General features: G+C 46.6%; 1 protein-coding gene across 1 annotated transcript in view; it reads right to left on the reverse strand.

The window, feature by feature from the left end:
* Window positions 1-9741, reverse strand: part of LOC106809742 (protein AAR2 homolog) — a 10202-nt gene extending 461 nt beyond the window's left edge. Inside the window, exons 1-4 of the mRNA XM_014812934.1 lie at window positions 9375-9741; window positions 2159-2259; window positions 1447-1793; window positions 1-1390 (exon numbers count right to left, since the gene is read on the reverse strand). The exon at window positions 1-1390 is cut by the window's left edge and continues 461 nt beyond it. Coding sequence (XP_014668420.1) covers window positions 944-1390; window positions 1447-1793; window positions 2159-2259; window positions 9375-9580 — 1101 coding nt within the window. The 5' untranslated portion in view covers window positions 9581-9741 and the 3' untranslated portion in view covers window positions 1-943. The remainder of the gene's footprint in view (window positions 1391-1446; window positions 1794-2158; window positions 2260-9374) is intronic.
* Between the last annotated feature and the right edge of the window lie 1664 nt (window positions 9742-11405).

Below are 11405 nucleotides of genomic sequence, written 5' to 3' on the forward strand. Positions count from 1 at the left end.
ATCAGTACATGGCTCCTGATCTTCAGATGGACCACGTGTACACACCGGCGGTCATTCCCACAAAGGCTAGTCCTACATTAACAGACGACACTCGTACACAGCTCACATGTACACGTATACTGGTAGATAGTCACACACTGGCTCAGTTGTGCACAGGCACACAATGGAATGAATATCTGTATGCAGGCACGCGTGCATACACAGGCACACCATGGTACACCTGTAATGTATGCAGGCACATACGCAGACACACGAGCACACCATAAAACACATGTGTCTGCAGGCACATATACAGACACACGGGCACACCGTAAAACACCTGTGTACGCAGGGACGCATGCACACACCAGCACACATGTGTACGCAGGGACGCATGCACACACCAGCACACATGTGTACGCAGGGACGCATGCACACACCAGCACACATGTGCACACTGGCCAGCATCAAACACTTAGTCAACCTGCAGCTGAATTCACATCTCTCTGCGAATCACACACTGAAAGCGACCTTCGCACATGGGAAGTCGAGTTCTCACTCCCGAGTCGATCTATCCGAGATAATGGCAGTTACCACTGATGAGTTCTCGTGAAGTTTGGCCGAGATCTTGATATCGGATAAGCTCAGCATGCCATGCTGTCAGAGTTTTTGCAGACTTTGCACTAGTGCTTTTCCCAGATGCCTCCGATGCTATCCCCGGACGCTTCTAATGCTTTCAACGGACACTTTCAAAGCTTTACACGGAGACTTCCAATGATTTCATCGGATGCTCCCAATGCTTTCCCCGTATGCTCCCAATGCTTTCCCTGGATACTTCCAATGCTTTTCCCGGATACTTACAATGCTTTTCCCGGATACTTCCAATCCTTTCCCCGGATGCTTCTGATACCTTCCCTGGAGCAACAAGTTCTCCGGCTCCTCAGCACGCACTCGCCATACACCCTCACTCCACAATCACCGGCGCATCTTCCGCGGGCTCGCTCACAAAGTCCCAGCGGAACTTCTTTGTGAGGTGCGCGCGAAACCGCAGCCCCTTGTCGCGCAGCGCAGCGTCGACGCCGTCATCCGTCTCCAGCGTCGCGAAGAACTCTCGCAGCGTCGTCGTCAGGAAGTTGCCGCGCGTGACGACGTCCACGAAGAAATCCTCCGGGATCTCGCGCACCTGGTGGTAGAGCACGGAGACGAAGTCCGAGAAGAGGCGCGGCCGCGCGGCCGTCGCGTCCGCGCTGCCGCAGAGCAGCGCCACGAGGCTCTTCCACTGCTCGAACGCGTCGTAGACGTTGCCGACGAGGAAACAGACGAACGCAAACTGTAGCTCCGCGAGCACGTCGTCGTCGGCGGCGAAGAGGGAGGCGAGGACGTAGCTGCGGTCCATGCTGCACTTGGTGATGTCGGCCGGCGTCCCGCCCGCCGGGAAGCGTGACGGTCCATGCTGCACTTGGTGATGTCGGCCGGCGTCCCGCCCGCCGGGAAGCTGCGCCGTGCGATCGTCGTGAAGCGGATCTCCGTGCCGGCGCGCGGGACCATCAGCGGGAGGTTGTCGGCGTCGAGCACGACGCGCCGCCGCTGCTCGGCCGTCGTCGTCGCCGCCGCGGGCTCGAGCTGCGTCGCCGAGACGACCGCGCCGGAGAGAGGCTGCAGTCTCGCGACGGCGGCCGGAGTGATGTGGCTGCTAAGGGAGACCCACTTCTTGTAGCTGTCGTACGGGTAGGCGCCGAGGAAGCCGTCCAGATCTCGTAGGTTCTCCCTGAACGTGCGGACTTCCTCTGCAGACGCCGCGTCGCTGCTGATGTCTGCGGACGAGTAGAATAGTCGGTTACACACTTCACGCTCAGCGAGACAGAATAGAAACAGACAGAAAAGAAAAATAAAAAAGACAAATAGACAGAATAGAAGAGAAATGATCGATGAAGAGTACGAATTGTGGTACCCTCTAGGTGTCCTCGTTACAAGCATTGAATACTCTGACTCCCTTATAGGATGCAGTGACAGATTATAAACAGCGAAACAGTAACGTTAGTTAGTATTTGGAAAAAAGCAACCCTGGACAACTGGCCATGGATTTCAACAGAAATTGTGCAAAAAAGTTCCTTTCTAACCCTAATACAATATGTAGTGAAACCTTAATGAGTCGTACACATTATGCTAATTAATGTACCTTCTGAATATTTGTCCCACTTCTTAACCAGGAACTCTTGCCCTTGGAAATTGTGGAAAAAGCCAGTACGAGGCGCAGTTTCTCCTTGCTTGCTTACTGCACTGCATATAAAATATCTGGGGTTGACATACATTCACAGATCTATACTATATATTATTTGAATTAAACTTTCTGTTAAATTAATCTGTACAAATTACTTACTCCTGAAAACGAGTAATCTGTAAAATGACCAGCTAATTTAAATGATGTCTCAGGAGGGGACTCTTCAGCCCGACTCTTTCTCCTTTATTATAGCAAAATACAAGTACAGTGTAGCCCCGTTATAACGTGATGGTTGGGATCCATAAAATCAAGAGATAAAATATCATCGCAAAAAAAGCGGCGTCGCATTAAATCTGGGTTATATATACGTGGTTATATAAGAGCAAAAAAACGGGATCCAACAACTCATAGCGTTATATCCGAATTCGCGTAAAATCGAAGCGCGTAAAATCGGGGTTCCACTGGCACTGTATGATAATACACACAAGATTTGCTAAAATAACCACATGTGTATGATATTTGATTTTAGAACAATAATAGCCAGAGTCCTGTTGGGCAGAAACTTGGGAGAAAACTCTTGAATTTGCAGGTGTTTGACATTTGTTTGTATATTTGGAAACACATTGAATAAATTTTATCCGTAATTATTATTGCTGTTCTAGACCATATTATCATTACAATATCAGCATACCTCCTAAAAGTCAAAAGACTGCAGCAACAAACGACCATTCGTAACACTCACCATTGTAATTGCAGCGACTGGTCACAGTCACCTTGGAGGCATTAACAACGGGGGTGAAGTCAAAGTTTGTCTCTTTTCTCGCTATACAATGATGGACATTTTAATCTTGTAAACTCGAGACTGTTCTAATGCACCAGTCAATGAACCCCCCTCCCCGACCCCCGCGACAGGGCGGGGAATTAACGCTACCACAGCGTTTTAACGTGCATAATAGCTCCCACAGGGATTTAACGTGCATAATAGCTCAGGGTGGCCGGGCAACTAACAAGATGTTTTACCAGCGAGGCCATTTAGCCGTGATTTAACAATGAACAGCTCGCACTGGAAGTGGGGGACTCAGCGTTACAAAGTCTGCAGTAGTTTACCAATTGATACGTTTATTTGAAAAAGGTGTCACATGGCCGAAATTCACCGAATGGCCGAATGGCGAAAGGTGTCACATGGCACATGGAATAAATACTTGGACATTTACGAACCAGAATTTAGTTTTGTTTAGAATCTGAGAAATGATCCCCGGTTATGGGGGCTTTTAACAGACTACCTGCCCCTTATGCGGCGGAAATTGCTGTTTTTAACACTAAGGAAGTGTTAAACTCCCTGCCTTTTTCTGGGGGTCGGGGGGCCGGAGTTTGAATTGACTGTGCATAACCATTGGTTGTTTGAGATTCTATGCAAATTACAAGACAAGAGATGCCAACTGTTTTCCTAACGCTGGGCAGCCATGCACCATAAAATTCTCCAGATAATATTAAATCCAAACTTCATTAAACACCTAAGATAATCTCATCAGACCTGTATGACAGACGCCATTCCAACCAGAAGAAACAGCTGGGAACCTAGATACAATAATGTAACCCAAACCCAAGAGGATAGGGTTACAAAGCCTCCCTATCCTTTTGTGCGGAGGAATGCCCAGAGTGAATCACTCGGGCCGGTTTTGCTGGTGCGTTTTCAGAGACTAGAACTTCCAAACTGGGTTATTTCTCAACACGAACCTTTCTCGCGCTATCTGGGAACTACTATGTATCGCAATACTCTGTATTAACTATATAACCTGTTACAAAAATTTCGAAGTGACGAAGCGAGCGAATATACTGAGGCGCCATTTCTGTTGACCTGTGACGTACGCATTTCCCAATGCGCATTAGCGATCGGCAAACGCAGCGGCCCATCCGATTGGGTCGGTGAATCGCGCTCTTGCAAACCGAAGTACGTCACAGGTCAACCAGAAATGGCGCTCAGTATATTCGCCGCTCGTCACTTCGAATTTTTGTAACAGGTTATATTAGTTTAATACAGAGTATTGCGATACATGGTAAGTTCCAGATAAGCGGAGAAAGGTTTGTGGTTGAGAATAAACCCAGTTTGAAGTTCTAGTCTCTGAAAACGCACCAGCAAACCGGCCGAGTGATTCACTTCGGCATTCTGTGATGTTGGTACACTACTGTGCAGTGTCGCCCTCTATGAACTAACATATGAATGCAGAAAAGGCGCGCAAATCATCATGGCTGATTAAAGTATCGTTTGTCACAAGTCAGTGTCTTTGTTGTCACTCCACTCGTTTATCTTGACAGAAAGATGGTGTCAGAAGTGCTGGAAAACAACAATGAACTTTCGTCCAGTATATGTTTTCGTATTTTCATCGAAGAAAATGGCTTGCGGTGGTGTTCCGTTCCCGGGAAAAATTCGATCTTTCCGATGCAATCAAAATCGTGCTCAAGTTGGGAAACTGTTTGAACAGGTATGGACGAACTATACACTTTGTTCAGGACTTTCGGAGAAAGATGCGAAAATCAGATCCGCAACCTTGTTGACATGCTTCTCGAAGAGCGCTCTGAAGGCCTATAACTCGCTGACTTTTGGGCCGACAGAGGACAAAACTGACATAAACACGGTCATGACGAAAATGAAAACTCTCTGTGTTGGAACGAAGAACGAGACCTACGAACGGTACCTTTTCAACTTCGGGTGCAGAAACCAGGTGAGAAAGTAGATGACTTTTATGCCTGAGTTACTCAGGCTTTCTGAGAACTGTAATTTTGGTACATTGAGAGATTCTCTCATCAGAGATAGGCTGCTCATGGGTATCAGGGATTCGGCTGCTCAGAAAAAGCTGTTGTATGAACAAAACTCACGTTGAAAAGGCACTTCTCGTGTGCCGGTCATATGAAGCCACGGTCTCTAGACTTCAAGAAATCGGGAAAGCTGTGTCCAGTCCCTCCTCAGGCGGCTCCTGGCAGATGAGTGGGTGCAGTCGAGAGGAAAGCCATTCAAGAAGGCAATCGAAGCACATGCCGAAGAAGAAAACACGGTGGTCATCATAGTCATGGTAGTCAGCGCCACGTGGTGATCCTTGCCAGTACTGTGGAAGAGGGCCTCACGATCAAAAGTTTGTCCAGCTAGAGACAAAAACTGTTCAAGTGCGGGTACAAGGGACATTTTGGTCATGTGTGGCAGAAAAGTGTGTACCAGTCTCAAGTCGAATGCGGCATCGGGAGTACGTGAAGTCACTCAATCTGACTCTTTGATCGTGTTGATCAGGACGATGCATTTCTAGGCGTTGGTGGATCAGCAGGGTAATAATTCCGAAATCGATCAGTGGATTGTGAAGCTTGACGTAGATGGCGCTCCGATCAGTTTCTGTGTCGATACCGGTGGCAGATGTAAACGTGATATCTAGGTCGGTTTACGAGAACATTTCAAGCATAGAATGCTGTTCCCTACTCGCAGGACGCTGCAGAAGGTCCTAGCAGGAAGCCATTGCCACTCTCGGTACTTTCCAGTGCACCATTCGACGTAGCAAGGGAGGAAAACCTGTGCAGACAGAAATATACATCATCGAAGGTGGCTGCTCTGCGCTACTAAGCCGCTACACTAGTTTGTGATCGCCGACATAGTGCAACTTAAATGTGGGTAGTATCGGACGACTACCCCCAAGCTTTTCAAGGGGCTGGGGAAATGCCGCATCCATACAAGATCAACATGCGGGAGGGGGCGGAACCATTCGCGGTTCCCGTACCTCGACGTGTAGCTATTCCGTTAATGCCTAAGGTGAAGGAGGAATTGGATCGCTTAGAAACTAGGGTGTCATACGCAAGGTGACACAGCCTACAGACTGGTGTGCGCCTATAGTGGTGGTTCCAAAGCGTAATGGTAGCATCAGGGTCTGCTGTGATTTCACACGAACTCAATGAATCGGTAATACGTGAGCGTCACCAGTTGCCCAACCGTCGACCATGTCCTGGTCAGTATGGCAGGTGCGGAAGTTTTCTCGAAATTGGACGCTAACAGGGGGTTCATTCAGATCAAGTTGGCCGACGAGGAGTCTCAACTTCTTACCGACGTTCATAATCCATTTGTCGTTATGTTACCAGCGTTTGCATTCGGGATAAACTCCGGACGGCAGAACATTATCAGTGTCAAATACAATAGCATTCTACGTGGACTCGACGGCGTTGTGTGCATCATGGATGACTGTGGTAGTGTTTGGAGAAACGGTTTGAAGAACATGACGATCGCCTTGAGAAAGTTCTTCAGAGCTAGCGAAGCGGGGTCACACTTATCGTGGCAAAGTGTGTCTTCGGAGTTTCCAGAATAGGCTTTCGCGGGGTCACGTAGTCGGGCAAAGTGGTATCAGGTAGACCTAGTAAAGTCGAAGCTATCTCCAAGCTGCCTAAGCCACTCAATGTCCAGGATCTGCGAAGATTTATGGGCATGGGTGAACATCTGGGGAAGTTTCTCCCCAAACCTCGCGACGCAGCACGGATCTCTCTCAGACAGGTTGTTATCTGTGAAGATGACTGGTTTGGGGTCCGGTGCAGAAAACGCTTTTCAGAAGATCAAGGAGCTGATCTGTGCTGCGCCAGTGGCTCATGCTCTATGATCCTTCTCGCGAGATACGGCGTCCACTGCTGACAGTTCCTCATATGGACTCGGGGCTGTTATCAGGCAAAAGGACTCGGACGATCAGTGGAAACGCGGTGGCCTTCGCATCTAGATCACTCGCTCCAGCAGAAACCAGATACGCTCAGATCGAGAAGGAAGCGTTGGCTTCAACCTGGGCATGCTGTCGCTTCGAGGACTATCTGATTGGGCTCCGTTTCACGGCTTGAGAGGACCACAAGCGCTCATTTCGCTACTCGGATCGAAATCTCTGAGGAACTGCCGCAGTATACAGCGTAATGCGTATGCGCTCATGCGATTCTCGTATGATTATGCGAGTATGTGCCTGGAAGCAAGCCATATATCGCGGACACTCTTTCGCGTGCGCCGACCACACCTGCCAAGGAAGGCAAGGATTACGATCTTTGTGAAGAGACTAACGCGTATGTCAACCTCAGTGATTGACAACATGGCCGGCTACGGACGTTCGGCTGCGACAGATTTCGGAAATCAGTTGGAGACGAGCTATCCCGGCAACTGCGTACGTACGTGGAAAAGTGTTGGCCTGCCAAATGCCAACTGACTTCTTTGCTCCAGAATACTGGGCTTACCAGGCAGATCTGACCATCGTTCAAGGTCTACTACTGTATCGATCTCGCATCTTCGGCCTCATCCTTTCGTCTGGAGATGTTAGGATCGTCTGCACGAAGGGCATCAAGGGATTGTGAAATGCGCCAGCGGCGCTTACAGTCGGTTGGTGGCCGGCATTTCTCGTCAAATCGAGGACCTGGTGAAAAATTGTCGCGTTTGTAAGCAAAGCTGAGCGAAATCCGATGGAACCGCTTCGTCCCTCAGTTATGGCCTACCAGGCCTTGGCAAAAAGTTGCGACGGACTTGTACGAATTCAGAAAAGATCAGTATTCTGATAGTAGTTGTTACTACTCGCGATTCATAGAGATGGCGCGACTCAAAGACTTGACAGTCAGACTAGCGGTCACCCATGCTCAAATCGTTCTTTGCTAGGCACGGGGTTCCGGAGACTCTGATGAGTGATAATGGTGGCCAGTACACTGCAGATGAGTTTGCTAGATTCGCACGCGACTACGGGTTCCAGCATGTTACCATGAGTCCTCACCGATTCTTTCAGGAAATGGGGAGGTAGAGAGAGCGGTGAAAACGCTCAAAGGTCTGCCCAGTTCGCGGCTGGCAGATCGCTACGCGGCGTTGCTGTGCTATCGTACACACCTCTAGCTTGCGGCGTTTAGCCAGCTGAACTCTTGTACAATCGTCGTATGGACAAAATTCCTATGGTTCCTGAGAAGCTGGCTACCAGCTGTTCTGATCCCGTTGTTCTCCGTGGAAAGGAAGAGCATATCCGGATGCCGGTCGAAAATCAACTTCGACAGGTCTCATCGTGCTAGAGATCTCCTTCGTTGGAAGAAGGCCAAGAAGTCTACCTGCCAGGCCGTCAGGAGACGGGAGTCTCGACAACAAGGTGCATGATCGGTCTTACGTGGTGAACACACCTACAGGCTATTCCAGGAGAAATCGAGTCCAGATTAATAAGCTAACAGAGACAGACTCCCGCCGACTCTCCGGCTCCAAGGTTGGAATCGCCTCCAGCATGGGAGAGGAAACCTGCTAGTGGGCTCTAGTGTCGCAAGGGAGCCTCCCACATATGTTACAAGGTCTGGCCGTGTATCAAAGCCAAACCCAAGATATGCAGACACCTAAACTTTTGCGTTTTGGGTCTGCATTGCAAGCTTAGTATGAAGTGTAGGCGGATCGCTGCTCATTGCTTGCAGAGTCACAACGCGTGACTCTAGTGTTATATAGATTCAAGGCAGGACAGGTTTACTAGCCTTTTATCAGAGTTCAGGGCAGTTATATTTTGCCAGGTTTACATTAGTCCTCGGGTTTTGGACTTATTATTCTACTCTTAGCCTCACTTAGTACATACGTTGCTAAGAACTGAACTAACACCAATTATATGAGGCTTGTTTGTTTTCACAGATTCATTCATTATGAGCTCAAAAATGAGTGAGACACATTTAGTTGAAAAGTTAACAGTTGGTTTATTCGGAAGTATATATGTGATTCATCGACAGATTTCAATACAGTCTCCATTCATCTCAAGACTCAGTGGACTGTCTATCAATCTTAAAGAAAGGGAGATGTGATGTTGTACACTAGGTGGCAGTGTTCGCCCTCTATGAACTAACATATGAATGCATGAAAAGGGCGCGCAAATCATCATGGCTGAATAAAGTATCGTTTGTCACAAGTCAGTGTCTTTGTTGTCACTCCACTCGTTTATCTTGACAGAAGACATTGCCTCTCCGCACAAAAGGATAGGGAGGCTTTGTAACCCTATCCTCTTGGGTTTGGGTTACATTATTGTATCTACTGGGAACCCAAATTTCTTAGGAAATGTTTTTGTTGCGTCCAACTCAAAATATTCTCCAATTTTTTTACGGTTGTGATTCGCAATTAAATCATGTTGCGCGACTGTCGCTGGAAATCAAAAACGATTCTAAATATTTATCTTACCTATAGTACACAAAATGTAAACCTGGAGGAATCATCTTTACGCCTTTAAACTTGTCACCGGTGTTCCAGCAGTTACAGTCGATTCCAAACTCTGTTCCTGGCGGTACATCTAACAACATAAAAACTGCACCATCTTCTAGCAATTTTCTAGCCCTATCTTGGCTCATAGGCTGGTTTGCATCTAACTTTGAGGATCCTCTTTCCATGACTGCCTTTTGTATCAGCTATCAATTGTTACAACTACACAAACAATCAGCAAAACAACAAATTCGTCATAGCTTCAATAAACTTCAAGCCCACTTATTCTAAGCCCCCAACATTCAAGATATTATTATAGAGATCACTGCTCCAGCCGTGTGGGGGTGCATCCATGCTCGCATGCGCACCATCTACCGGCGTTTATTAGCAAATGTTTGGACGAAACCTAAATTAGTTTCATATACCTGTTATATTATTAATATAATAACAATAGTGTAATAGTGTATCATATATTTATATATCGTTTAATTAATGATATATCCGTTAACAGAAACATTAACTATTAGTATATTTTTGAATGAATTTAGTTTTATATATTAGGCCTACGTGTGATGAAATCTTGCTGACTGCACTTGAGGTAATTTGTGTGGTAATGTGGGCCACTGAATTTGTGTTTAAATTTTGAATTTGTGTCTCATCATTCAAGATGTATTTGTGTTGCTACATCTGATCGCTGAGAAAGCAATTACTCAACGCAGTAGTTGGATATGAGAAATACATCACGATGTCACTGTTTGTTTAATAATGATAGGGTGCACAACTTTTCCAAAGCAACATATTAAATGTAGGCAATGGGTGGCGATGTGTCCCAAAAGCCAGATGAGAATATATATCCTAATTTCTTCAAATGAATAAAATAGTATTTTGTTGAATTTATACTATTGATTCAGACAATACACGCCTACTAGTTAATTTAATAAACAAACCAGTGCATAGTCGCACCAAATCTCCGTGTAGCATAGCAGGAAACCTGCGCTCGCGCACGCCCAGTATTCTGGTACAGAGACAGATTGAAGGAAATTATCCGTGAAAAGACACAACGAGTGACAAAAAACAAAATAATTAATTCTATTTAGTTTTTTAATCAATCTTTTATTTATTAGCTTGGTAATATCAGTATAGTTTCCATGATATGTAAATCCGTCTAATGCGTTTTGCATCATTAATTATTATTATACGACGTGAATGCTATACGTTCGTTGTCTGAAATCGTCTTTCCTTGATTAAACCTTATATATAAAAAGTTTATACGTGTACCTTGATACGGCACGATGCTAGTACTAACACGTCCGCACACGCACGTACGTACGCATGTACGCAGGCACGTAGGTGTGTGTGTGTGTGTGTGTGTGTGTGTGTGTGTGTGTGTGTTGTGTGTGCGTGTGTGTGCGTGTGTGTGTGTGCGTGCGTGTGTGCGTGAGTGTGCGTGTGTGTGTGTGCGGCGCGCGCAGCGGCGCCGGTGTGGTGTGTGGGTGTGTGTGTGTGTGCGTGTGCGTGTGTGTGTGTGTGTGCGTGTGCGTGTGCGTGTGCGCGCGCTGTGTGTGTGCATGGTATGTTATATCGTTCCTGAACTAAAGTATTCCAGAATCCACTGATTACTATGATGAAACGAATTTCTCTAGTACGTAATAGAGTGTCATATATGGGTGATTATTTGACATCTGTCATCCTGTTATATGTCATAGAAATATATCACTATTCAACGTCTCTTACGAGCATTACTTGTGTCTAATCTAATAAGATGCTCACATCAGTTGCGTATTATAACTGAATCTACACTAAAACATATGGTGAAATCAAAATATGCCATAACGCGCGCATATGCTAATTATACACATTTATAACGACGTGGCAATAGCGTCACTATCGTCATCAGAATCACCGGCGTAAACATCATCACCGTCAATATATTTCTGTCACCAGTGTCACGCGTTTTAACCGTGAGCGCTTTTCGCCCGTTTGTTAATTGTACGATGCTTCGTAATGGCTTAA

Source organism: Priapulus caudatus, unplaced genomic scaffold (genome assembly GCF_000485595.1).
Source record: "Priapulus caudatus unplaced genomic scaffold, Priapulus_caudatus-5.0.1 Scaffold381, whole genome shotgun sequence".
In the NCBI taxonomy this organism is placed as follows: Eukaryota; Metazoa; Priapulida; class Priapulimorpha; order Priapulimorphida; family Priapulidae; genus Priapulus; species Priapulus caudatus.